The sequence below is a fragment of the Scyliorhinus torazame genome, chromosome 14 (genome assembly GCF_047496885.1).
Source record: "Scyliorhinus torazame isolate Kashiwa2021f chromosome 14, sScyTor2.1, whole genome shotgun sequence".
In the NCBI taxonomy this organism is placed as follows: Eukaryota; Metazoa; Chordata; class Chondrichthyes; order Carcharhiniformes; family Scyliorhinidae; genus Scyliorhinus; species Scyliorhinus torazame.
Window position 1 is genome coordinate 217,208,096 of NC_092720.1, and position 27,402 is coordinate 217,235,497.

The 27,402-nt window shown below is 51.9% G+C and overlaps 1 protein-coding gene across 1 annotated transcript; it reads left to right on the forward strand.

The window, feature by feature from the left end:
• Positions 1 to 741: 741 nt before the first annotated feature.
• LOC140389159 (zinc-binding protein A33-like) lies at positions 742 to 27,402 on the forward strand. The gene is made up of 6 exons (XM_072473320.1): positions 742 to 1,230; positions 2,812 to 2,904; positions 3,012 to 3,245; positions 6,281 to 6,303; positions 6,405 to 6,511; positions 26,702 to 27,402. Exons 1-6 carry the CDS (start codon positions 742 to 744, stop codon positions 27,244 to 27,246), a joined length of 1,491 nt encoding a protein of 496 aa, XP_072329421.1. The 3' UTR covers positions 27,247 to 27,402.

Sequence of the window (27,402 nt, forward strand, 5' to 3'; positions counted from 1 at the left end):
AAACTGCAAACTCGACACAAGGCCCGAGGACAGAATTGAACCCGGGTCCCTGGCGCTGTGAGGCAGCAGTGCTAACCACTGTACCACCATGTCTCCCCGCTAAACCAACTTTAAAACTGTACACCCAGTTTCGGGTAACTTGTAGATTTTGGAATTTTGCCTTGCACACACAATTCCAGATTATTTGTACATATTATACATATAGGTAAAAGGTAAAGTCGCCGTAGCCCCAGATAACCAGAGGCTGCTTTCCCCCTTTGACGGTGCGAGCTGACCCGGTGGTGATTTACTCTGAGGATCACCACACCTCAGGCGAGGTTGAGAAGGCGGGGCCTTCATGAATAGCCTCAACCTGTACGGGAATTGAACCCGCGCTAATTGGCCTCCCTTGGCATCAGAACCAGCTGTCCAGCCAAGTGAGCTAAAGTAATACGTGCGAGCGATGTGTGTGAATATTTGTCAAACAGCTGTAGCTTCAATACTGGCCACTGGGGGGCATCATTGCATGTCCAGCAACCAATGACAGGAATTTGGGGGTGGAACGATTGGAGGCGGGAGGAATATTTCCAACCAGAGTTGGTAACATTCTTCCCAGGCTATCTGCCTAGTTTTGCACAGTAAGTACCGTTGTTTCTCCTGCTGCATCGAAAACAGAAGGTTCATTTGTATAAACTCCAGGGAGGTGGCGGGGGGGGGGGCGGGGGGTGAAGTCAGAGCTACTTCTGTCAGGGAAGCAGGAAGATGTCTTCGAAAGGAGAAACCGAGAGTCTGACTAAATATCTGAACTGCCCCATCTGCCTGGAGCTCTTCAAGCAACCAGTGATCCTGGACTGTGGCCACAACTTCTGCCAGAGCTGCATCAGGATGCACTGGGGACAGGTCGAGAGGAACTCGTGCGCCGAGTGCCAGAAGGTGTCGAAGGACAGCAGCCTGAGGGTCAACCGGGCCCTGGCCAACCTCGCCGACAGGGTGCGGAACCTGAGGCTGGCTCCGGACAAGGACGATCTCTCCGTCTCTGCCGAAGTGGAGTGCCGGGGGGTTCCGGTCCTGCCAGTCAAACTGAAGGAGACGGGAGTCAAACTGTACTGTAGCGATCACCAGGAAGAGCTGAAACTCTTCTGCGAGACCGACAAGAAACTGATCTGTGTGATGTGCCTGGACGGGAGAGAAGGCCGGGGGCACAAGTTCCACGACTTTATGCTGATATCTGAAGCGGTCATTAAGTACAAGGTAAAGCCCGTGCTAATTCTTTGTCATAAATTTAAAAAGCCATGATGTGGAGATGCCGGCGTTGGACTGGGGTGGGCACAGTAAGAAGTCTTACAACACCAGGTTAAAGTCCAACAGGTTTGTTTCGGTGTCACTAGCTTTCGGAGCACTGCTCCTTCCTCAGGTGAATGAAGAGGTAGGTTCCAGAAACATATATATAGATAAAGTCAAAGATGCAAGACGATACTTTGAATGCGAGCATTTGCAGGTAATTAAGTCTTTACAGATTCAGAGCGAGGGGTAACCCCAGGTTAAAGAGGTGTGAATTGTCTCAAGCCAGGACAGTTGGTAGGATTTCGCAGGCCAGATGGTGGGGGATGAATGTAATGTGACATGAATCCCAGGTCCTGGTTGAGGCCGCACTCATGTGTGCGGAACTTGGCTATAAGTTTCTGCTCGGCGATTCTGCGGTGCCACGCGCCCTGAAGGCCGCCTTGGAGAACGCTTACCCGGAGATCAGAGGCTGAATGCCCTTGACTGCTGAAGTGTCCCCGACTGGATGATGTCCGTCCTTCGCGTGACAATCGCAAGGCAGGAATGTTCCCTTCCAGTCGGGGAACACTTCAGCAGTCGTTCAGCCTCTGATCTCCGGGTAAGCGTTCTCCAAGGCAGCCTTCAGGACGCGCGACAACGCAGAATCGCCGAGCAGAAACTTATAGCCAAGTTCCGCACACATGAGTACAGCCTCAACCGGGACCTTGGATTCATGTCGTTCAAAACAGGCGTTGTCCGAGCGATCGCCCCCATTCTGTACCTCACCCGAGGAACAGGGGTGGTCGATTCAATGTCGCCTATTTTGTGCCTTCTCCTGAAGTTAAAATTGTTCCCCTATTTCACCCAGTTGAGGTTTTGGGTTGCACCCCTGAACCCTTCATGTTCTGGGTTCCAGTCCCACCTCAGGTCTTGATCATTAAGGAATGCAAAATCTTTTTCTTCCAATTCCTCAAACTGCTCGGCCATTTCAGAGGGGCAGTTAAGAGTCAGTCGCATTGCTGAGGGGTCTGGAGCCACATGTAGGCAAGACCGGGTAAAGGTGGCAGATTTCCTTCCCCATAGGGACTTAGCGAACTGGTTGAGTACCAGCCTGCAAACCCTTTCAGCGTACACCGATGGTGGGCAGTAAGAGTGGGAGAGATTCCCGGAATTCTCCAGCCGTCACGATTAAATGTTCCTGCTGGCATTCCCCCCCCCCCCCCCCCCCGCCCGCCAGCGGGTTTTGAGGTGGTGTGGGGCAGTCACAATGGGGAATCTCATTGACCAGTGGTGGGAAGGTACAATCCCACAGCCAGCGAGCGGCCCGCGGCTGGGAAATACGCGATTGGCGGTCAGGAGCGTCCCACCCCTCGTCACCACTGTGATGGAACGAAAGTTGAGACCCCTGCCGTAACAGTCCAACATACATGTAGAAGTGGGTGTTGGCATGGCAACCCGGAGAACTGAATGAATTGTATCCCACATCACCACCACCCCGACACATGGTCTTGTTGTTCAACCTGGATGTATCAATATTTCTTCTTTTTAACAAAGTGGTTCTAACCCTAGGATAGACTGAAATTGTCCTTGGACAATCTGAGACAGGAGATCACAGCTCTCGAAGACAAGCTGAAAGAAAAACAGAGCATTTCCGAGATCGGAGTAAGTTCCCTCCCACCCCTCCCCCTGTCTGTCCTTCGCTGCCTGCTCTTCGGCCGTTATAGATTTCCCCGGTTTTCTCCCCTGTTGCCTTTTGTCTTTCCTCACAGGAGAAGACAGCCAGTCTGCAGAACCGCATTTCATCTGAGTTTGCCAAAATGCACCAGTTCCTCGATGGGAAAGAAGAGAGCTTGATCCGAGAGCTAAAGGACCACGAGGGGAGCATTTCACAGGCAATGGAGAAGAACCTTCAACAGATCAAAACTCACCTGGAATCCATCCTGCAAAAGCTCTCACGGCTGCACACAAACATGGACCAGAGGGAGTTGATCAACTTCTTGGAGGTACAAGGGTCAAGGGGAACGGGGAAATGTTTTTTTTTAAACTTTGGAGTACCAAATTCATTATTTCCAATTAAGGGGCAATTTAGCGTGGCCGATTCTTTGGGTTGTGGGGGCAGACACGGGGAGAATGTGCAAACTCCACACGGACAGTGACCCAGAGCCAGGATCGAACCTGGAACCTCGGCGCCCTGAAGAAGCAGTGCTAACCACTGCGCCACCGTGCTGGAATGGGGAAATGTTGGTTCTATTCAGCCATGCTCAGTATTTAAAATGGGCCTTGAAAATACCCGGTCTTCACAATGTTCCTTGCATGGCAATCAGACACACGTGCCTTGCATTTGCACGGTCGCACAGTGGTTAGCACTGTTACTTCACAGCGCCAGGGACCCAGGATCGATTCCTGGCTTGGGTCACTGTTTGTGTGGAGTTAGAACATAGAACATTAAAGCGCAGTACAGGCCCTTCGGCCCTCGATGTTGCTCCGACCTGTGAAACCACTCTAAAGCCCATCTACACTATTCCCTTATCGTCCATATGTCTATCCAATAACCATTTGAATGCGCTTAGTGTTGGCGAGTCCACTACTGTCGCAGGCAGGGCATTCCACGCCCTTATTACTCTCTGAGTAAAGAACCTACCTCTGACATCTGTCCTATATCTATCTCCCCTCAATTTAAAGCTATGTCCCCTCGTGCTAGACATCACCATCCAAGGAAAAAGGCTCTCACTGTCCACCCTATCCAATCCTCTGATCATCTTGTATGCCTCAATTAAGTCACCTCTTAACCTTCTTCTCTCTAACGAAAACAGCCTCAAGTCCCTCAGCCTTTCCTCATAAGATCTTCCCGCCATACCAGGCAACATTCTGGTAAATCTCCTCTGCACCCTTTCCAATGCTTCCACATCCTTCCTATAATGCGAGTTTGCACTTTCTACCTGTGTCTCCGCCGGGTGCTCCGGTTTCCTCCCACAAGTCCCGAAAGACGTGCTGTTGGGGAATTTGGACATTCTGAATTCTCCCTCTGTGTACCCGAACAGGCGCCGGAATGTGGCGACGAGGGGATTTTCACAGTAACTTCATTGCAGTGTTGATGTAAGCCTAGTGACAATGTTAAAGATTATAGATTGTTATTATAAAAGCACAGGCCTCAATGCCAGGTGAGGAGCAGGAACCCATTTCTCAAACAGCTTTTAGTTTTCCCAATCAGGTTTGTGCATCCTGTCAAACATAAAGCCCCCGTTGCCAGCAAAATGCAGGAGCAGTGTCCCTTGTGGTATTGTCGCTGGATTATAATCCAGAGACTCTGGGGGCCCAGCTTCAAATCCCACCACCGCAGGTAGTGGAAGTTGTCATTCAATGCAAATCTGGAATTGAAAGTCAAATGATGACTATGAAACTATTGTCCTCAAGGGAGGGGAAATCAGACATCTTTATGTGGTCCAGACTACATGTGTCTCCAGGCCATAGCAATGTATCTGACTATTAATTGACCTTTGAAATAGCCCTTGCGAAACACTCAGCTCAGGGGCAATTAGTGTTGAATGTCTCAATTCAGGCATAATTGACATCGGAAATGTTCTCTTAATTCTAATTCCCTGGGCCAAGAGCATGGGAATGAGCAATGTTAAAATTAACATTGCAGCTCTGTGCTTGTAATTTTAATAAGGCGATTCTCTCTGGGAGTTTGAGTTGTAATTTAAACCTAATCGGCCAGCTGAGAAAATGGTTATGCCGGGTCTGGGAGGACAGTGGAGTTAAGAGCACAATCAGATTGTGATTGAATGCAAGGCCAGGCTTGTGGGGCGAAATAGCCCACTCCTACTCCCATTTCTTCCAATCCTGCATAACGTTTGAGAGCGGGCGCAGGGCTGGTTTCAACCCTGCTCCCTCACGCCACAGGACCAGAACGTCACACCCAAAGTCAATGCACCGTTATGTTGGCCCGTCAACTTCTCCATCCCGCCCACAACGGTTCCCGCAGTAGACGGGAGAACGGGAAAGTTTAGGCCAGTGGGGTCGGTTACCTAATTGCTGGGTTGGCTTCCCCCGCCCCACTGGAGCCCAGACCATCAAATTGCACACCCAGCATTCAAATATGGTTTCGGAGTGGTTCAGGGATGGTACTGACATTCTGTCTACGCACAGCGCCCACTGAATAGATTAACACGTGTTGAAATGGAGAGATTGTGAAATCCAAGATGGCGCCGGAGCATGGCGATTCTCTGCGAGCTCTCTCCCCCAGACCCTTTTCTTTTATCTCTTATCACCGTTCTGACTTACTGTTCTCTTTTGTCTATTATGTCCGTACTGTGTACGTTCCCTTAGCCGCAGAAACATACTTTTCACTGTACTTCCGTACGTGACAATAAATCAAATCAAATAAATCAAATCTTCACCTGAGTTGATCAAAATCAAATCAAATCAAGATTGTAGGTCGGGAGGGCAGGAGGGTAGGGGGGAGATTTGAAACCAAGGGCATTTGTGCGGCAGTATCCAATGGTGTAATTTCCGATCCCCAGAAACTATTATTGCCCCAGCCCTTGGAGCATTGTCTGAGTCTATCATTTTCTATTAGGCCCAGCAACTGGGCGAGGGTCTAAAATATGGATAAAGGGATTGATAAATGGGAAAGTCAAGCATTCCAATGCTAATACAAGTTCCAACGCTGGTGTCTCCTCATCCTCGAGGTTACCTCCATGGAACAGGAAGAGCAGAAGACCATTGAGTCTCATACCTGGTCGATCATTCAGTTAGATCATATTCGGTTTGTATCTGAACTCCATTTATAACCTGAGGCAAAATAAATCTATCAAACTCAAGTCTAGTTGTGGCAGATCCATAGCTCATGAGGGAGGGAATTCTTAATTTCCGCATCAATTATACACAAAACGGTTTAATGTTCACTTGGGCCTATTTGAGTCTCCTCTAATGATATAATTGAGGTTTGGTGCTGATTCTGATGCTGGCTTTTGTCTGACCTATCACCAGTGCGATACAATGCCCAGCTAAGATATCTCTTCTATTTTCCCTTTAGGAAGAAGCTTGTGGACAAAAGAGGTAATAGGAAGTTCTTCACCGAAACTCTCTGCCTAAACCAAAAAATATATATTATTTGAGATCACTTTGTGATACCAATCATTACATGTTTACATTATCAGTGAAGAGAGTCATCGCATATTAACCAGTGGAAATCTGCCTCTGGGGCTGTTCAAAGGACCTTTGCAATACATGGTGTGGAGACAGATGATAGACACCATCTGCCCAGGTAAGAAGGTTTCCTTGATTTGTAAAAAAAAAAGCTCAGTTAAAAGAAACTTTAAAGCTGGAAACATTTTTTTTTTAATTCATTCATGGCGCTGTCACTGGCTGGGTCAACATTTATTGCCCATCCCTGAGGACAGTTAAGAGTCAGTCACATTACTGTGGTTGTCACATGTAGGCCAGACCGGGTAAAGACGGCAGATTTCCTTCCTTAAAGGACATTAATGAACCAGGTGAATTTTTACAATGACCGACAATGGTTTCATGGTCATCATTGGATTTGCAATCAAAATCAAATTCCACCATAGGTCTTGGTGGGATTCGAGCCCAGCTTCCCAGAGCCCTGGGTTTCTGAATTGGTAGCCCAGTGACAATACCATTAGGCCACCGCCTCCCCCTGATGATGTATAAGTTGTTGTCCAAAGACTTGGGACAATTGCTTCTGTAATAGTTGGACAAACTCTTCAGACATATTGGACAGGTTTTTAAGATGTCGCCTAGTCTTAAATCTGACCTTGCGATTGATTTGTTCATTCTAGAACAGTGGCGGGCAACCTAGGCTAGTGGGTGGGCCGCCCAAGTGACCCTCCTTCATCTGAGTGGGCCACAAGATTGAAATCGGGCTTGTTCACGCACCGTGACCCCCATGAATAAGAATAAATGCATTTAAAAACACAACGAATATTTCATAACAAGTTATAGAAAATGCTAAATCGTTCATATATTAATAGAACTGTCATCAACTTCAAATGTTAAAATCAAAAGAAATATTTACACTTTGGACACAGAGGAAACGCACGTCTTTCACAGTCAGGGTTGTGAGCAATCAGAACACACCTCACTTCACTGGCCCTCGCTTTACGGGCAAATCACTTCAGTCATATCGGCAGGGGGAAAAAACCTACGCGGACGGAATTCAGCGGAATGTAGCAAACCTGCGCGTGGGCAACCATCAACAAAATGTCTCGCGGGCCGCACCCAGAACCCAGGTGGGCCGCACGTCGTCCACCATTGTTCTGGAAACTTCCAGCTCGTACTTCAGCGCTGCAGCTAAAGATCGGGCGGATTCTATAACAGGCTGCCGGTCCACAGCTTTGCAACTTTCCTCCCATTTTGATGACAGTGAAGCAACACTAATACTCTGTTGCTTTTTTTGTTGAGATCCATGTTGTCACCCTCAAGGTTGAACAAAAAAAGGAAGTACTTTCTGACCCAGTTATAACCGATACACTGTGAATGCAAGTCTTTCAACAACGCAATGTCCTCCCAAACTATATAACCATTAAACAGGCCGATTAAAAATAAACATTGTATACTTACTGAACAAAATGTGCTTATGGTGCATCTGTGACCAAAACAAGTGCCCAGAAAGTAATTTTAGCCCAGTCCAGTCATAAACATCTAATTGTGGCCTTTTCAGTTATATAGATACTGGATTGTCCTTGCAATAGTGTTTTCGCACTCTGTTCTCAATAGTATTATTAACATCATCCTCTGTTCTAAAAGTGCTCGCACGTGGTTTCCTCCGCTGAGACACGAGGGGATTTTAGGGAAAAGTCACAAGCATTCCGATGGAGTGCCACACCAAACAGACTTGTGAGAAAGGTTATAATTATAGCTCATGGAACAGAAAAAGGTCAGTGGCAGCGTGGATACAAAGTTGGCTGAATAGACAGAAACAGGGAGCAATGGCCAAAGGGTATTATTTCGGGCTGGAGGAATCACAGATATAGGTTGAGAGGCGGTAGATTTACAGCTGAGATGAGGAGGAACTACTTCTCGTAGATGGTGGTGAATTTGTGGAACTCGCTGCCACATAGTGGGGTGGAGTCTGAATCGTTAAATGGTTTCAAGAAGGAGATAGAGATATTTCTGATATAAAAAACACGGGTTAAAGGGATCTGGGGAATAGGTAAGGAGATGGATTTGAGATCAGGAAGAGATCAGCCATGATCTGAATGAATGGCGGAGCAGGAGCGAGGGGCTGAATTGCCTAATTCTGCTCCTAATTTCTATGTTTCTCTGTTCCTCAGGGGCCCATGTCGGGAACCTTGCTTTTCCAGATATATATTAATGATCAAGATCTTGGTGTGCAGGGGGCAATTTCAAACCTGGAAGCATTGTAAACTTGGAGGACAGTGTAGAACTTCAAAAGGATACAGACAAGTTGTTGGAGTGGGCGGACAGGTGGCAGATGAAGTTCAATGCAGAGAAGTGGGAGGTGATGCGTTTTGGTGGGAAGAACATGGAGAGAAATTATAAAATAAAGGGAAAAAATAAAGGAGCAGAGCGTGTATCTGTGTGGAGATCATTGCAGGTGGCAGGAGAGGCGGAGAGAGCAGTTAATAAGGTTTAGTGCATCCTGGGCATTGAGTACAAGAGCAAAAAGGTTATATAAGACACTAGTTGGACCTCAGCTGGAATATTGTGTACATTTCTGAGCACCACACTCTCGGAAGGATGTGAACGCATAGGAGAGAGCGCAGAAGAGGTTTACAAGAATGGTTACAGGGATGAGAAACTCAATTTATGAGGATGGATTAGAGAGAAGAAGGATAAGAGGAGATTTGATCGAGATGTTCAAAATCATCAGGGGGCTGGACAGAGTGGACAGCTGGTCATTGACAAAGTACTGTACACACCCCTGTCAACGGGGCCGAGGTGGAAATGGTTAGCAGTTTCAAATTCCTAGGTGTGCACATCTCCAAAAATCTGTCCTGGTCCACCCACGTCGACGCTACCACCAAGAAAGCACAACAGCGCCTATACTTCCTCAGGAAACTAAGGAAATTCGGCATGTCCACATTGACTCTTACCAACTTTTACAGATGCACCATAGAAAGCATCCTATCGGGTGCTGCATCACAGCCTGGTATGGCAACTGCTCGGCCCAAGACCGGAATAAACTATAGAGAGTCGTGAACACAGCCGAGTCCATCACACGAACCTGCCTCCCATCCATTGACTCCATCTACACCTCCCGCTGCCTGGGGAAAGCGGGCAGCATAATCAAAGTCCCACCCGGCTTACTCACTCTTCCAACTTCTTCCATCAGGCAGGAGATACAGATGTCTGAGAACACTCACGAACAGACTCAAAAACGGCTTCTTCCCCGCTGTCACCAGACTCCTAAACGACCCTCTTATGGACTGGTGGACTTATGGACCAATCTGATCTCTTCATACACCTTCTCTACCGTTTGTGCTACACTCCTATATGCGTCACCCAATGCCTGTGCCTATGTATTTACATTGTGCATTTTATGTACATTGTGTATTTTATGCCCTATTATGCATTTTCTTTTCATGTATGGAATATCTGTCTGAGTTGCATGCGGAACAATACCTTTCACTGTACCTCGGTACACATGACAAGAAACCAATCCAATTCAATCCAAATTGTTCCCGTTTGTAAAAGAACGGGAGGGCACAGATTTAAAGGGAGTTGCAACAGAAGCAAATGTGTGAAAAGCTTTTTCACACAGCTAGTGGTTGGGGTCGGGAATGCACGGCCTGGAGGTGTGGTGGAGGCAGGTTCAATTGAAGCATTCCAGAGGGCACTCGATGATTATTTAAGGGGGCCGGTTTAGCTCACTTGGCTAGACACCTGGTTGGTGATGCAGAGTGAGGCCAGCATTGAGGGTTCAATTCCTGTACCAGCTGAGGTTATTCATGAAGGTCCCGCCTTCCCAACCTTGCCCCTTGCCTGAGGTGTGGTGACCCTCAGGTTCAACCACCACCAGTCAGCTTCCCCCCTCGAAGGCCTAATAGGTCCATAGCCGCGAAATAGACCCCCTTCGGCCGGCTTGCCCCGGACCACCCTCCCACAGTGCCCCCAGCCCCAAATAATATCACCCCCCCCTGCTCGCGGATCGGCCCTCCCCGGACTGAATCCGCAGCCGCCACGCCGAGTTCCCGACGAGTGAGACAATGAGAGACCCATGCCGTCGGGAACTCGGCCGGTCGGGAGCGGAGCATCGGGGGGGGGCCTCAGGCAATGTCCGGGGGGGGCCTCAGGCAATGTCCTGTGGCCGTCGATACGTGGCGCGGCATACTCAGAGAGTACGCCGCTTTGGAGGGGGCGGAGGATGTTGAAAAGGGCGGCGTCCCTGATTTGGCCGGAACCTTGGATTCTCCGACCCCAGAAGACTGTTTCACACTAAACAGCTTCGACCTCAGAAAAGAAAACTGGACAATTCACAAAGAAGGCTTGTGAGTCCAATCACTTTTTAATCTGTTGATAAAGTCTTTGTTTTTACATTGACCCCTTATCGGTGACACCCAACTAGTTGCAATTTGGGCCTGGACTCTCCGTCCTCAGTCCGCACCACTACTGCTGCTGGTGGGGATGGAGAATCGGCGTGCGGCCAAATCTCCCAATTCACTGCAGCAGAACTGGAGAATCCCACTGCCGGGAACGGACGGAGAATCCCACTGCTGGGATCGGACGGAGAATCCCACTGCCGGGAACGGACGGAGAATCCCACTGCCGGGAACGGACGGGGAATCTCACTGCCGGGAACGGATGGGGAATCTCACTGCCGGGAACGGACGGGGAATCTCACTGCCGGGAACGGACGGGGAATCTCACTGCCGGGAACGGACGGGGAAACTCAATGCCTGGAATGGACGGAGAATCCCACTGCCGGGAACGGGCGGGGAATCTCACTGCCGGGAACGGACGGGGAATCTCACTGCCGGGAACGGACGGAGAATCCCACTGCCGGGAACGGACAGAGAATCCCACTGCCGGGAACGGACGGAGAATCCCACTGCTGGGATCGGACGGGGAATCGCACTGCTGGGATCGGATGGAGAATCCCACTGCCGGGATCGGACAGAGAAACCCACTGCCGGGAACGGACGGAGAATCCCACTGCTGGGATCGGACGGAGAAACCCACTGCTGGGATCGGACAGAGAAACCCACTGCTGGGATCGGACGGAGAATCCCACTGCCGGGATCGGACAGAGAATCCCACTGCCGGGAACGGACGGGGAATCCCACTGCTGGGATCGGACGGAGAATCCCACTGCCGGGATCGGACAGAGAAACCCACTGCTGGGATCGGACGGAGAATCCCACTGCTGGGAATGGACAGAGAATCCCACTGCTGGGATCGGACAGAGAATCCCACTGCTGGGATCGGACGGAGAATCCCACTGCCGGGAACGGACGGAGAATCCCACTGCCGGGATCGGACGGAGAATCCCACTACCGGGATCGGACAGAGAAACCCACTGCCGGGAACGGACGGAGAATCCCACTGCCGGGATCGGACAGAGAAACCCACTGCTGGGATCGGACAGAGAAACCCACTGCCGGGATCGGACAGAGAAACCCACTGCCGGGAATGGACGGAGAATCCCACTGCCGGGATCGGACGGAGAAACCCACTGCCGGGATCGGACAGAGAAACCCACTGCCGGGAACGGACGGAGAATCTCACTGCTGGGATCGGACGGAGAATCCCACTGCTGGGATCGGACGGAGAATCCCACTGCCGGGAACGGACGGAGAATCCCACTGCCGGGATCGGACGGAGAATCCCACTGCCGGGATCGGACAGAGAAACCCACTGCCGGGAACGGACGGAGAATCCCACTGCCGGGATCGGACAGAGAAACCCATTGCTGGGAACGGACGGAGAAACCCACTGCTGGGATCGGACGGAAAATCCCACTGCCGGGATCGGACGGAGAATCCCACTGCCGGGATGGGACAGAGAAACCCACTGCCGGGAACGGACAGAGAATCCCACTGCCGGGAACGGACGGAGAATCCCACTGCTGGGATCGGACGGAGAATCCCACTGCTGGGATCGGACAGAGAAACCCACTGCCGGGAACGGATGGAGAATCTCACTGCCGGGATCGGACAGAGAATCCCACTGCTGGGAACGGACACAGAATCCCACTGCCGGGAACAGACGGAGAAACCTCCTGCCGGGATCAGACGGAGAATCTCACTGCCGGGAACGGACGGAGAATCCCACTGCCGGGAACGGACAGAGAATACCACTGCCGGGAACGGACAGAGAATACCACTGCCGGGAACGGACAGAGAATCCCACTGCCGGGAACGGACAGAGAATACCACTGCCGGGAACGGACGGAGAATCCCACTGCCGGGAACGGACGGGGAATCTCACTGCCGGGAACGGACGGGGAATCTCACTGCCGGGAACGGACGGGGAATCTCACTGCCGGGAACGGACGGGGAATCTCACTGCCGGGAACGGACGGAGAATCCCACTGCCGGGAACGGACGGAGAATCCCACTGCTGGGATCGGACGGGGAATCCCACTGCTGGGATCGGACGGAGAATCCCACTGCCGGGATCGGACAGAGAAACCCACTGCCGGGAACGGACGGAGAATCCCACTGCCGGGATCGGACAGAGAAACCCACTGCCGGGAACGGACGGAGAATCCCACTGCTGGGATCGGACGGAGAAACCCACTGCTGGGATCGGACAGAGAAACCCACTGCTGGGATCGGACGGAGAATCCCACTGCCGGGATCGGACAGAGAATCCCACTGCCGGGAACGGACGGGGAATCCCACTGCTGGGATCGGACGGAGAATCCCACTGCCGGGATCGGACAGAGAAACCCACTGCTGGGACCAGACGGAGAATCCCGCTGCTGGGAATGGACAGAGAATCCCACTGCTGGGATCGGACAGAGAATCCCACTGCTGGGATCGGACGGAGAATCCCACTGCCGGGAACGGACGGAGAATCCCACTGCCGGGATCGGACGGAGAATCCCACTGCCGGGATCGGACGGAGAAACCCACTGCCGGGAACGGACGGAGAATCCCACTGCTGGGATCGGACGGAGAAACCCACTGCCGGGAACGGACAGAGAAACCCACTGCTGGGATCGGACAGAGAAACCCACTGCCGGGATCGGACAGAGAAACCCACTGCCGGGAACGGACGGAGAATCCCACTGCCGGGATCGGACGGAGAAACCCACTGCCGGGAACGGACGGAGAATCTCACTGCTGGGATCGGACGGAGAATCCCACTGCTGGGATCGGACGGAGAATCCCACTGCTGGGAACGGACGGAGAATCCCACTGCCGGGATCGGACGGAGAATCCCACTGCCGGGATCGGACAGAGAAACCCACTGCCGGGAACGGACGGAGAATCCCACTGCCGGGATCGGACAGAGAAACCCATTGCTGGGAACGGACGGAGAAACCCACTGCTGGGATCGGACGGAGAATCCCACTGCCGGGCTCGGACGGAGAATCCCACTGCCGGGATCGGACAGAGAAACCCACTGCCGGGAACGGACAGAGAATCCCACTGCCGGGAACGGACGGAGAATCCCACTGCTGGGATCGGACGGAGAATCCCACTGCTGGGATCGGACAGAGAAACCCACTGCCGGGAACGGATGGAGAATCCCACTGCCGGGATCGGACAGAGAATCCCACTGCTGGGAATGGACACAGAATCCCACTGCCGGGAACAGACGGAGAAACCTCCTGCCGGGATCAGACGGAGAATCTCACTGCCGGGAACGGACGGAGAATCCCACTGCCGGGAACGGACAGAGAATCCCACTGCCGGGAACGGACAGAGAATACCACTGCCGGGAACGGACAGAGAATCCCACTGCCGGGAACGGACAGAGAATACCACTGCCGGGAACGGACAGAGAATCCCACTGCCGGGATCGGACGGAGAATCCCACTGCCGGGAACAGACAGAGAATACCACTGCCAGGAACGGACAGAGAATACCACTGCCGGGAACGGACGGAGAAACCCCCTTCCGGGATCAGGGAGAGAATCACACTGTCCTGAACGGACGGAGAACCTCACTGACGGGAACGGACCGAGAATCCCACTGTCGGGAACGGACGGAGAATCCCACTGCCATGAACGGACAGAGAATCTCACTGCCGGGATCGGACGGAGAATCCCACAGCCGGGAACGAACGGAGAATCCCACTGCCGGGATCGGGAAAGAATCCCACTGCCGGGAACAGGGAGAGAATCCCACTGCCGGATTCGGGAGAGAATCCCACTGCTGGGAACGGACGGAGAATCCCACTGCCTGGAACAGACGGAGAATCGCCCTGCCGGGAACGGACGGAGAATCCCACTGTCGGGAACGGACGGAGAATCCCACTGCCGGGAACGGACGGAGAATCCCACTGCCTGGAACAGACGGAGAATCGCCCTGCCGGGAACGGACGGAGAATCTCACTGCCGGGAAATGACGGAGAATCCCACTGCCGGGAACGGACGGAGAATCCCACTGCCTGGAACAGACGGAGAATCGCCCTGCCGGGAACGGACGGAGAATCCCACTGCCGGGAACGGACGGAGAATCCCACTGCCGGGAACGGAAGGAGAATCCCACTGCCGGGATCGGGAGAGAATCCCACTGCCGGTAATGGGCAGAGAATCCCACTGCCGGGAACGGACGGAGAATCCCACTGCCAAGAACAGGGAGAGAATCCCACTGCCGGGAACGGACGGCGAATCCCACTGTCGGGAACGGACGGAGAATCCCACGGCTGGGAACGGACAGAGAATCCCACTGCCGGGAACAGAAGGAGAATCTCACTGCCGGGAACGGTCGGAGAATCCCACTGCCGGGAACGGACGGAGAATCTCACTGCCGGGAACGGACGGAGAATCTCGCTGCCGGGAACGAACGGAGAATCCTACTGCCGGGAACGGACGGAGAATCCCACTGCCGGGAACGGACGGAGAATCCTACTGCCGGGAACGGACAGAGAAACCCACAGCCGGGAACAGACGGAGAATCCCACTGCCGGGAACGGACGGAGAATCCCACTGCCGGGAACGGACGGAGAATCCCACTGCCGGGAACGGACGGAGAATCTCACTGCCGGGAACGGACAGAGAATCTCACTGCCGGGAACGGACGGAGAATCTCACTGCCGGGATCGGACGGAGAAACCTCCCTGCCGCGAACGGACGGAGAATCCCACTGCCGGGAACGGACGGAGAATCCCACTGCCGGGAACGGACGGAGAATCTCACTGCCGGGATCGGACGGAGAATCCCACTGCCGGGATCGGACGGAGAATCCCACTGCCGGGAACGGACGGAGAATCCCACGGCCGGGAACGGACGGAGAATCCCACTGCCGGGAACGGACGGAGAATCCCACTGCCGGGAACGGACGGAGAATCTCACTGCCGGGTACGGACGGAGAATCTCACTGCCGGGAACGGATGGAGAATCCCACTGCCGGGAACGGACGGAGAATCCCACTGCCGGGAACGGACGGAGAATCTCACTGCCGGGAACGGACGGAGAATCTCACTGCCGGGAATGGACGGAGAATCTCACTGCCGGGAACGGACGGAGAATCCCACTGCCGGGAACGGACGGAGAATCTCACTGCCGGGAACGGACGGAGAATCCCACTGCCGGGAACGGACGGAGAATCCCACTGCCGGGAACGGACGGAGAATCTCACTGCCGGGAACGGACGGAGAATCCCACAGCCGGGAACGGACGGAGAATCCCACTGCCGGGAACGGACGGAGAATCCCACTGCCGGGATCGGACGGAGAATCCCACTGCTGGGAACGGACGGAGAATCCCACGGCCGGGAACGGACGGAGAATCCCACTGCCGGGAACGGACGGAGAATCTCACTGCCGGGATCGGACGGAGAATCCCACTGCCGAGAACGGACGGAGAATCCCACTGCCGGGAACGGACGGAGAATCCCACTGCCGGGAACGGACGGAGAATCCCACTGCCGGGAATGGACGGAGAATCTCACTGCCGGGCTCGGACCGAGAATCCCACTGCCGGGAACGGACAGAGAATCCCACTGCCGGGAACGGACGGAGAATCTCACTGCCGGGAACAGGGAGAGATTCCCGCTTCCGGGAACGGACGGAGAATCCCACTGCCGAGAACGGACGGAGAATCCCGCTGCCGGGAACGGACAGAGAATCCCGCTGCCGAGAACGGACGGAGAATTCCACTGCCGGGAACGGACGGAGGATTCCACTGCCGGGAACGGACGGAGAATCCCACTGCCGGGAACGGACGGAGAATCCCACTGCCAGGAACGGACGGAGGATCTCACTGCCGGGAACGGACGGGGAATCTCACTGCCGGGAACGGACGGAGAATCTCACTGCCGGGAACGGACGGAGAATCCCACTGCCGGGAACGGACGGAGAATCTCACTGCCGGGAACGGACGGAGAATCCCACTGCCGGGAACGGACGGAGAATCTCACTGCCGGGAACGGACGGAGAATCCCACTGCCGGGAATGGACGGAGAATCTCACTGCCGGGAACGGACGGAGAATCCCACGGCCGGGAACGGACGGGGAATCCCACTGCAGGGAACGGACGGAGAATCCCACTGCCGGGAACGGACGGAGAATCTCACTGCCGGGATCGGACGGAGAATCCCACTGCCGGGAACGGACGGAGAATCCCACGGCCGGGAACGGACGGAGAATCTCACTGCCGTGAACGGACGGAGAATCCCACGGCCGGGAACGGACGGAGAATCCCACGGCCGGGAACGGACGGAGAATCTCACTGCCGGGAATGGACGGAGAATCTCACTGCCGGGAACGGACGGAGAATCCCACTGCCGGGAATGGACGGAGAATCTCACTGCCGGGAACGGACGGAGAATCCCACTGCCGGGAACGGTCGGAGAATCTCACTGCCGGGAACGGACGGAGAATCCCACTGCCGGGAACGGACGGAGAATCCCACTGCCGGGAACGGACGGAGAATCCCACTGCCGGGAACGGTCGGAGAATCTCACTGCCGGGAACGGACGGAGAATCCCACTGCCGGGAACGGACGGAGAATCCCACTGCTGAGAACGGACGGAGAATCCCACTGCCGGGAACGGACGGAGAATCCCACTGCCGAGAACGGACGGAGAATTCCACTGCCGGGAACGGACGGAGAATCCCACTGCCGGGAACGGACGGAGGATTCCACTACCGAGAACGGACGGAGAATTCCACTGCCGGGAACGGACGGAGAATCCCACTGCCGGGAACGGACGGAGGATTCCACTGCCGAGAACGGACGGAGAATCCCACTGCCGGGAACGGACGGAGAATCCCACTGCCGGGAACGGACGGAGGATCCCACTGCCGGGAACGGACGGAGAATCTCACTGCCGGGAACGGCTGGAGAATCCCACTGCCGGGAACGGACGGAGATTCCCACTGCCGGGAACGGACGGAGAATCTCACTGCCGGGAACGGACGGAGAATCCCACTGCCGGGAACGCATGGAGAAACCCCTTGCCGGGATCGGACGGAGAATCCCACTGCCGGGAACGGACGGAGGATTCCACTGCCGGGATCGGACGGAGAATCCCACTGCCGGGATCGGACGGAGAATCCCACTGCCGGGAACGGACGGAGGATCCCACTGCCGGGAACGGACGGAGAATCCCACTGCCGGGAACGGACGGAGGATTCCACTGCTGGGAACAGACGAAGAATCTCTCTGCCGGGAACGGGGAGAGAATCAAACTGCCGGGAACGAACGGAGAATCCCACTGCCGGGATCGTGAAAGAATCCCACTGCCGGGAACGGGGAGAGAATCCCACTGCCGGATTCGGGAGAGAATCCACTGCTGAGAACGGACGGAGAATCCCACTGCCTGGAGCGGACGGAGAATCCCACTGCCGGGAACGGACGGAGGATTCCACTGCCAGGAACAGGCGAAGAATCTCTCTGCCGGGAACGGGGAGAGAATCAAACTGCCGGGAACGAACGGAGAATCCCACTGCCGGGATCGTGAAAGAATCCCACTGCCGGGAACGGGGAGAGAATCCCACTGCCGGATTCGGGAGAGAACCCCACTGCTGGGAACAGACGGAGAATCCCACTGCCGGGAGCGGACGGAGAATTTCATTGCCTGGAACGGACAGAGAATCCCACTGCCGGGAACAGACGGAGAATCTCACTGCCGGGAACGGACGGAGAATCTCACTGCCGGGAACAGACGGAGAATCCCACTGCCGGGATCGGACGGAGAATCCCACTGCCGGGAACGGACGGAGAATCCCACGGCCGGGAACGGACGGAGAATCTCACTGCCGGGAACGGACGTAGAATCCCACTGCCGGGAACGGACGGAGAATCTCACTGCCGGGAACGGACAGAGAATCTCACTGCCGGGAACGGACGTAGAATCCCACTGCCGGGAACGGACGGAGAATCTCACTGCCGGGAACGGACGGAGAATCCCACGGCCGGGAACGGACGGAGAATCTCACTGCCGGGAACGGACGTAGAATCCCACTGCCGGGAACGGACGGAGAATCTCACTGCCGGGAACGGACAGAGAATCTCACTGCCGGGAACGGACGTAGAATCCCACTGCCGGGAACGGACGGAGAATCTCACTGCCGGGAACGGACGGAGAATCTCACTGCCGGGAACGGACGTAGAATCCCACTGCCGGGAACGGACGGAGAAACCCACTGCCGGGAACGGACGGAGAATCGCCCTGCCGGGAACGGACGTAGAATCTCACTGCCGGGAACAGACGGAGAATCTCGCTGCCGGGAACGGACGGAGAATCTCACTGCCGGGAACGGACGGAGAATCCCACTGCCGGGAACGGACGGAGAATCCCGCTGCCGGGAACAGACGGAGAATCTCGCTGCCGGGTACGGACGTAGAATCCCACTGCCGGGAACAGACGGAGAATCTCGCTGCCGGGAATGGACGGAGAATCTCGCTGTCGGGAATGGACGGAGAATCCCACTGCCGGGAACGGACGGAGAATCCCGCTTTCGGGAACGGATGGAGAATCCCACTGCCGGGAACGGACGTAGAATCCCGCTTCCGGGAACGGACGTAGAATCCCACTGCCGGGGACGGACGGAGAATCCCGCTGTCGGGAACGGACGGAGAATCCCGCTTTCGGGAACGGATGGAGAATCCCGCTGTTGGGAACGGACGGAGAATCCCACTTTCGGGAACGGACGGAGAATCCCGCTTTCGGGAATGGATGGAGAATCCCACTGCCGGGAACAGACGGAGAATCGCGCTGCCGGGAATGGATGGAGAATCCCACTGCCGGGAATGGACGGAGAATCCCACCCATTATTGCTTCCTTAGTTCAACGTCAGCCGATGCCGGAATCGGGAAACACATTTGGGCGGGGAATTCGACGTTACCCGAAAGCCAAGGTTGGCGAAGGGCATCAAATGGAATGCAATGTTCCGGCGTGAATTCGTTCTACACCACCAGCCAGTACGGGCATGCAACTTGTACAGTAAAGGCCGTTGGCATATCATTAACGGGCCCGACCCAGCATTCTCCTTCCAAGCTGCTTCGCCTCGGCCGGGAGGAATTACCGATGGTAAGGTTCGCTTGTGGTAATTCAGATTCGGTCATATGCGCCATGGCTGCAGGGGGTGAGGGAGGGTGTACAAACAGTGCCCAACATCGCTATAGTGACTGGGACATGCTAGCTGAGTGGCATAATGCATGGTAAATGCAGTATAATGTGGGTAAATGTGAGCTTATCCACTTCGCCCAGGCCAGCTCCCTAGGTACCGTCTGACGCCAGCTGACCCATCAGCAGACTGGGTGATCCAGCGCAACCAGTGACATCATCATTGGCTGGAACGACAGTCGGCATGCATTGGAATTGTGCGGATTCCACGTGGCCCCGCTGCTAGCCCATTAACCGGACCCGAATCACTCCGGGACTGGCACTGCTATGGTCCACGTCGAAACATCGTGATTCAGTCCCAGCTTCGACACTTAGTCTTCCAAACTGAGTATCCGCCCCGCCACTATTCCAAAAACATCTGCCTCCAATCTCCCTGTACCCTCCTGATTTAAATCCCAGTCTCCAAATCCCATTCCTCAAACTCGGCGGTAACTTGTTCTCCTGGTGATCGGAGGGAGGTTCAGACTTTTGCTTTCACTGAAATCATCAGTGTATTAGCGAAGAAATTAAAAACAGAAAATGCTGGAAAAGCTCAGCGGATCTGGCAGCACCTGTGCAAAAACTAATGATAGTCTAGCAACATAGAAACATAGAAAATAGCTGCAGAAGTAGGCCATTCGGCCCTTCGAGCCTGCACCACCATTCAGTCTGATCACGGCTGATCGTGCAAATTCAGTCTCCCACTCCCACTTTCTCTCCATACCCCTTGATCCCTTTAGACGCAAGGACCATGTCCGGCTCCCTCTTGAATATATCCAATGAACCGGCCCCAACAGCTTTCTGTGGGAGAGAATTCCACAAGTTTCCAACTCTCTGAGAGAAGAAGTTCTTCCTCATCTCGGTCCTGAATGGCTGACCCCTTATTCTTCGGCTGTGACCCTAGTTCTGGACGTCCCCAACATCGCAACATTCTTCCCACATCTAGCCTGTCCAGTCCCATCAGGATTTTGTATGCCTCTATGAGATCCCCTCTAATTATTCTGAACTCCAGTGAGTACAAGCCCAGTCGATCCAGTCTTTCTTCATATGTCAGTCCTGCCATCCCGGGAATTAGTCTGGTGAACCTTCGCTGGACACCCTCAATAGCAAGAATGTCCTTCCTCAAACTCGGAGACCAAAACTGCTCACACTACTCAAGGTGTGGTCTCACCAAGGCCTGTATAACTGCAGCAAGACATCCCAACTCCTATACACCAATCCTCTCGCTATGAAGGCCAGCATGCCAGAAGCTTTCCTCGCCGCCTGCTGTACCTGCCAACCTTCAGCGACTATTCCACCATGACACCCAGGTCTCGCTGCACTTCCCCTTTTCCTAAACTGCCACCATTCAGATAATAATCTGCCTTCCTGTTTTTGTCTCCAAAGTGGATGACCTCACATTTACCCACATTATATTGCATTTGCAATATAATTGCAATATATTTGCAGCCAGCCTGTCCAGGTCACCCTGTAGCCTCTTTGCATCCTCCTCACAGCACACACTGCCACCCAGCTTAGTGTTTTTAGAAATGTAGAGATATAGCATGCAATTCCATCCTCCAAATCATTAAATGTATATTGTGAACAGCTGGGGTCCCAGCACTGAACCCTGCGGTACCCCACTTGTCACTGCCTGCCAATCTGAAAAGGACTCATTTATTCCCACTCACTGCTTCCTGTCTGCCAACTAGTTCTCTATCCACGTCAATACATTACCCCCAATACCATGGACTTTATTTTTGCGCATTAATCCCTTGTGTGGGATTGGATTGGATTTGTTTATTGTCACGTGTACCGAGGTACAGTGAAAAGTATTTTTCTGCGAGCAGCTCAACAGATCAAAAGTCTTTTGTAAGTCCAGGTACACAACATCCACTGCTTCACCCTTGTCCACTCTACTGGTCACATCCTCAAAAACTTCCAGAAGGTTTGTCAAGCATGATTTCCCTTCAGTGAATCCGTGCTGACTTGGACCGATCCTGTTCCCGCTTTCCAATGTTATGGGCCAGGGTTTAGAAAGCACCAAAGTATATTACGGAGTTCACCTGACCTATAACTGTTTATTGATTTTGGATACGATGAGCACAAGAGGCTGCCTTTCACGTGTTATTCAACAGAGTTCTTAGACGCTTTTAATCAAAAAACAAGCTTTATTCTACGAATTTACAGTAAGAATTATTATCAGTTACAAATATAAAGAGCCTACGCAGCTACAGTAATCTGTGAATAACCCTGAATAAATTTCCCCTTAACTGTTCCAATTCAATAACAAGATCTCATATCCCAAAACCCCCTTTTTACCAAAACAGTAGGTAATTATAATAATTGGGTTTCTTCCTTGGAATAACTCTTTAAAATTGAAAATAGAGAGACAGGCCAAAATACTTCTCTGTCTGAGTCTACAGCAGCCAAAACGTGAAAACGAAAGTAAAAACTCAGAGCCACAAACCAGCTCCAAACGCAAAGTGAAAGTAAAACCAACTCCCAGAGCCACGGCCCAGCTCCACCCACACAATGGAACCACTGAAGCCATGTGATAAGACAAAAACATTCCTGAAACGGACACTCACGTGTCACCAAATACTCAGTTATTTCATCCTTAATAATTGACCCCAACATTTTCTCCACCACTGATGTCAGGCTAACCGGTCTATAATTACCCGTTTTCTCTCTCCCTCCTTTTTTAAAAAGTGGGGTTACATTAGCTAAGCTCCAATCCATTGGAACTCTTCCAGAGTCTAAAGAATGCTGGAAAACGATCACCACTGAATCCATTATTTCTAGGGCCACTTCCTTAAACTCTGGGATGCAGAGTATCAGGCCCTGGGGACTTATCGGGTCAATTTCCCCAATACAATTTCCTGACTAATAAGGATTTTGTTCAGTTCCTCCTTCATGCTAGATCCTCTGTCCCCTGGTATTTCCAGATGGTTATTTGTGTCTTCCTCAGTGAAGACAGATCCAAAGTATTTGTTCAACTCTGCCATCTCTTTGTTGCCCATTATGAATTCTCCTGATTCGAACTGTAAGGGACCTCCATTTGTCTTCACCAGTCTTTTTCTCTTCACATATCCATAGATGCTTCTGCAGTCAGTTTTTATGTTTTCTGCAAGCTTGCTCTCCTATTATATTTTTCCCTTCCAAATTAAACCCTTTGTCATCCTCTGCTGAAATTTTAATTTCTCCCAGTCTTCAGGTTTCTGGCCAATTTATATGCCTCCTCTTCAGTTTTAATGTATGTTGTAATGCTTTCATTAACACTACCGCGAACACTCCCTTTCCCAGTCCAATTCTCTTCCCACGCCGAGACAGACCTTTGTCCGTTTCCATCGTGAGTAATTCCCGGAACAGGTCAGTCGTCTCACCAGAGGCTTATAGCTTGAGGGGGCGCCACTCCACATCAAGCGTAGCCAAGCAGAAGCCTCGCACGCTCATACCGCCAACCATTGCCGTGTTTGGATGGATTTGCAGCTTGACACACTCACCCTGTTTGGCCACGTTATGAGCGCACCTTCCATCAAGTCCAAAGGAGGGGCTTGAAGCTGGAGCTTCTGGCTCGGAGGTAAGGACATTACTGTAGAGATCTACCACGCGGATTTAGCGGCACTTTGCAAACACTACAACTCAGTAGAAATTTGAGTTCACACTTCTCAGGTGCAAATAAGAATCTGTTTTATTTGTCTCTATTGATTACAATTGAGAATCATTTAAAGTCTTATTCACTAATATGACCAGCTAGCAAAGGACTCAAGAGAAGCAATCTTGTAGACAATTCAACTTTCAAGTAATACAGAACTGATTTTCTTGCTTATGGCAAACAGCTTGCAATAACTTCAAAAGTCAGAGTTAGAAAGTGAAATATGAAAGACAAAGAGACAGAGAATAGTTAAGTCAAGTAAAAAATGGCCATACGAACCACCACGGTTATACTAAATCATATCAGACTTTAGCCTTCTAGCTATACCCAATGTAATCCTAATTGGTTTGGGTTAGAATCAAGTAAGTTTGATTCGACACTTAGCCGTCTGTCATTAATAGGCAACATTAACTTAAAATATATTGTTGTATGAGCTATGGAATGTGATTCGGCTTCCTTATCGCATACAGCTTGAATCAGTTTCTTGCTGGCTTGCTTGTTAGGACAATGGTCTCTATGCTGTTGCCATGGAGCTTGCCTTGTCCTTGGGTTACTTTATCTTGTTAGCTGCATAGGAACGTCGTTTTTAATCTATAAGTCTGTGTTCTGTTGAAGCTATGTTTTGAAATGCTGAATGTGTGTTTTGAAATGACCTGAGATTACGAGTGAGTTTTTAAAATGGTGTTTAATAGACCAGGGGCTTAATGCTAAATAGCTATCTTTTACCTCTCACTTTCACCTGCAGAAAATAGCTGGCTTCTACAACTACCCACTGTGCCACAAGACCTCCCCTTTCCCACTGGTTCAATGACATCTTTGTCATTTAATCTCTCACCACTGTCTAACCTGATCTTCCCTTTTGCCACCTGAATCACCAAGATAAAGCCCATCATGTTCCTGCCTGCCTGCAGTTCTAAAAGGAGTCATGTTGGAGTTATAATGTTAACTCTTTTTCCCTCCACAGACCGTTCAGTTTTTTTATTTTGGATCTCCCACGATTGCATTATGTTGTTGTCATTATAGAATAGTATAGTATAAGTAAATATGATGAATGAATTTATGTTTGTCCCAACCCCCTTAGATCACGCGACATAACGTCCAGCCTCGCGTGTCCCGGAGTCACAGCACAAGTGAAATTAGATGACATTTTAAAATACCTGAGGACCTTGGCTGAACCCAATAAACTGCAGTCACCAGCTTTGTAAATTTGAAACACAAGTCACCTTTTATTATTTAGTAGTAATCGGATTAAACTAACAAGAATGAAACTGACCACCTAATATCTATTTCCCAACCCCCTCGCACTTTCAAACTCGTCCCACTCTGCATGCACACACACACACAGACACACACACACACACAGACACACACACAGACAACATAGAGAGAAACAGTGGTGGAGAGTGAAGAAAATAATGATACAATAAAAGAATAAAGGATCTCCGATGCGCTCGGATGGCTTTCAGTTAAAGTCTTTCAGGAGTTCAAGCTTTCATTTTGATACTTCTTCTTCTAGGCTTGAGGTGGTTTTCTCTGGCAAAGCTGTCTGCTTCCTTTGTAGATTCAACATCATTTCAAATATATAGTAAAGATGTGCCAGGCACTGACTGGTTTTCGATCAATAAAGCAGTTGTTTACTTCAGCAGAGAGAAAGTTATTTCTTCTTTCAAAGTCGAATCACTTCTTTGACAAAGAGTCACCTGGGCTCGAAGCGTTAGCTCCCTTTTCTCTCCACAGATGCTGTCAGAGACTCTTGATTAATAAGGGGATCAGGGGTTATGGGGAGAAGGCAGGAGAATGGGGATGAGAAAAATATCAGCCTTGATTGAATGGTGGAGCAGATTCGATGGGCCAAGTGGCCTAATTCCTACGTCCTATGGTCTTATAAATGGTCCAGTACTTTCTGTTTTTGTTTCAGATTCCAGCATGCGCAGCAATCTGCTTTTATCGAATCACTTCTGCTCAGTTGTCTCAGGAGCAGTCCGCAGGAACCAATCACTGACTGTTGTCAGGCAGAACGCCGTCCCTGGCCAACCCACAGGTTACCAGCCAACCAATCGAACCAACTTCCTCCAAAACTGGTTCTTGAGATTCACTCGGCACCGAAAAGTCTGACTTCTCCTCTCCAAAAGGCACAACTGGAACATACTGTCCTGACTAGCCGGTCGGCTCAGCTAGAATCCCCTGCTTAAAGACACATTCCGATTATAGGTCCACAGACCAAAAATAACAAAATAAAATAAATGGGAACAAAGGGAAATCAAAAGGAAGGACTCTAACAAGTTGAAGAGAAATATTTCACAAAGCAGCGATTTAGTTTGATACGTCATTCCAGGTTATAGAATGACAGAGGCAGGAAATCTCCGTAACCGCACCGGCGGGAGTTTTCCAGTCCCACTTCAGTGAATGGAATTTTGACGGAGCGCCAGATTCTCCGTTCCCATTGGTAGCGGTGACGGGGAGAAGACAATCGGAGAATCCCGGCCAACTAGTCTCAAAGCCTCATGGAGGGTTATTTCAAGTCATTGGGTTGAAACTTGCTAGGCAGGGCAACACGAGGACGAGCGAAATTAAAGCTCTTTGGAAACGACATTACAATCCAATCTCCAAAGCTTTGCTTTAAAGAAAGCTAAGCTGGGGCAAACTGAACAGGGTACAGGGAAGGCAGTGGCGTTACGGTATTGTTGTTAGACTCGTAATCCAGACACCCAGGGGAATGCTCCAGGGAGCCAGGTTCAAATCTCACTAAAATAAATCTGGAATTAAAAGTCGAATGATGGCTGTGATACCATTGTCGTAAAAACCCATCTGGTTCGCTGATGTCCTTCAGGGAAGGAAATCTGCCGTCCTTACCTGGTCTGGCTGACACGTGACTCCAGACCCACAGCAATGTGGTTGACTCTTAAATGGACAAGCAAACCATTCAGCTCAAGGGCAATTCGGGACAGGCAATAAGTGTTGGCCCAGACAGCGACTCCCCTGTCCTGTAAATGCTTTAAAAAAAGTCAAAGTTTGATTCTGGGAGTCACAGTCTGGAATGAACGATAATGTGTGATTAATTAATTCAATTGTCTGTTTTTTTTTGTCTCTCTCTCTCTCTATCTTCCAGCTCCAAGTTGCCTGACTCTGAATCCCAACACAGCGCATTCCTGGCTCATCCTGTCTGATGACCTGACCAGCGTAAGATACGGAGATCAAAGTCAGCTGCTTCCCGAGACACCGGAAAGGTTCTACCCGTGTGTGTGTGTCTTGGCCTCGGAGGGATTCACAGCGGGGAAGCACTATTGGGAGGTCGAGGTGGGAGAAAGTGCTGACTGGGATCTTGGTGTGGTCGCCGAGTCCATCAACAGGAAAGGGGACATCACGGCGACGCCAGCAGCCGGCTACTGGATTATGTGGCTGAGGAGGAGTGAATATAAAGCTGGGACATTGCCCCGCACCACCCTGACTGTGAGTGGGAAACCCCGCAAGATCGGGGTTTATCTGGACTACATGGAGGGGCAGGTGTCATTTTACAACGCGGACAACATGGTCCATCTCCACACTTTCACCGACATCTTCACCGAGCGGCTCTATCCTTTCTTCAGCCCCTGCTTGACTGGCCATGGGGAAAACACAGAACCGCTAAAGATCTGCTCCGTCAAAGGCCATTAACTGTGAAGCGTCAGTTTTCATGCACTGCCTTTCTCTTCCTGTTTGCTTTCAAAGTCATCACCTGTAGGACAGCAGACGCATTTAAAATAATTAAGGCTTGCCAAGCTGAAAGTGCTGTTTGATAGGGCGTGAGAGGCAGGGCAAAGGACGAAGGGA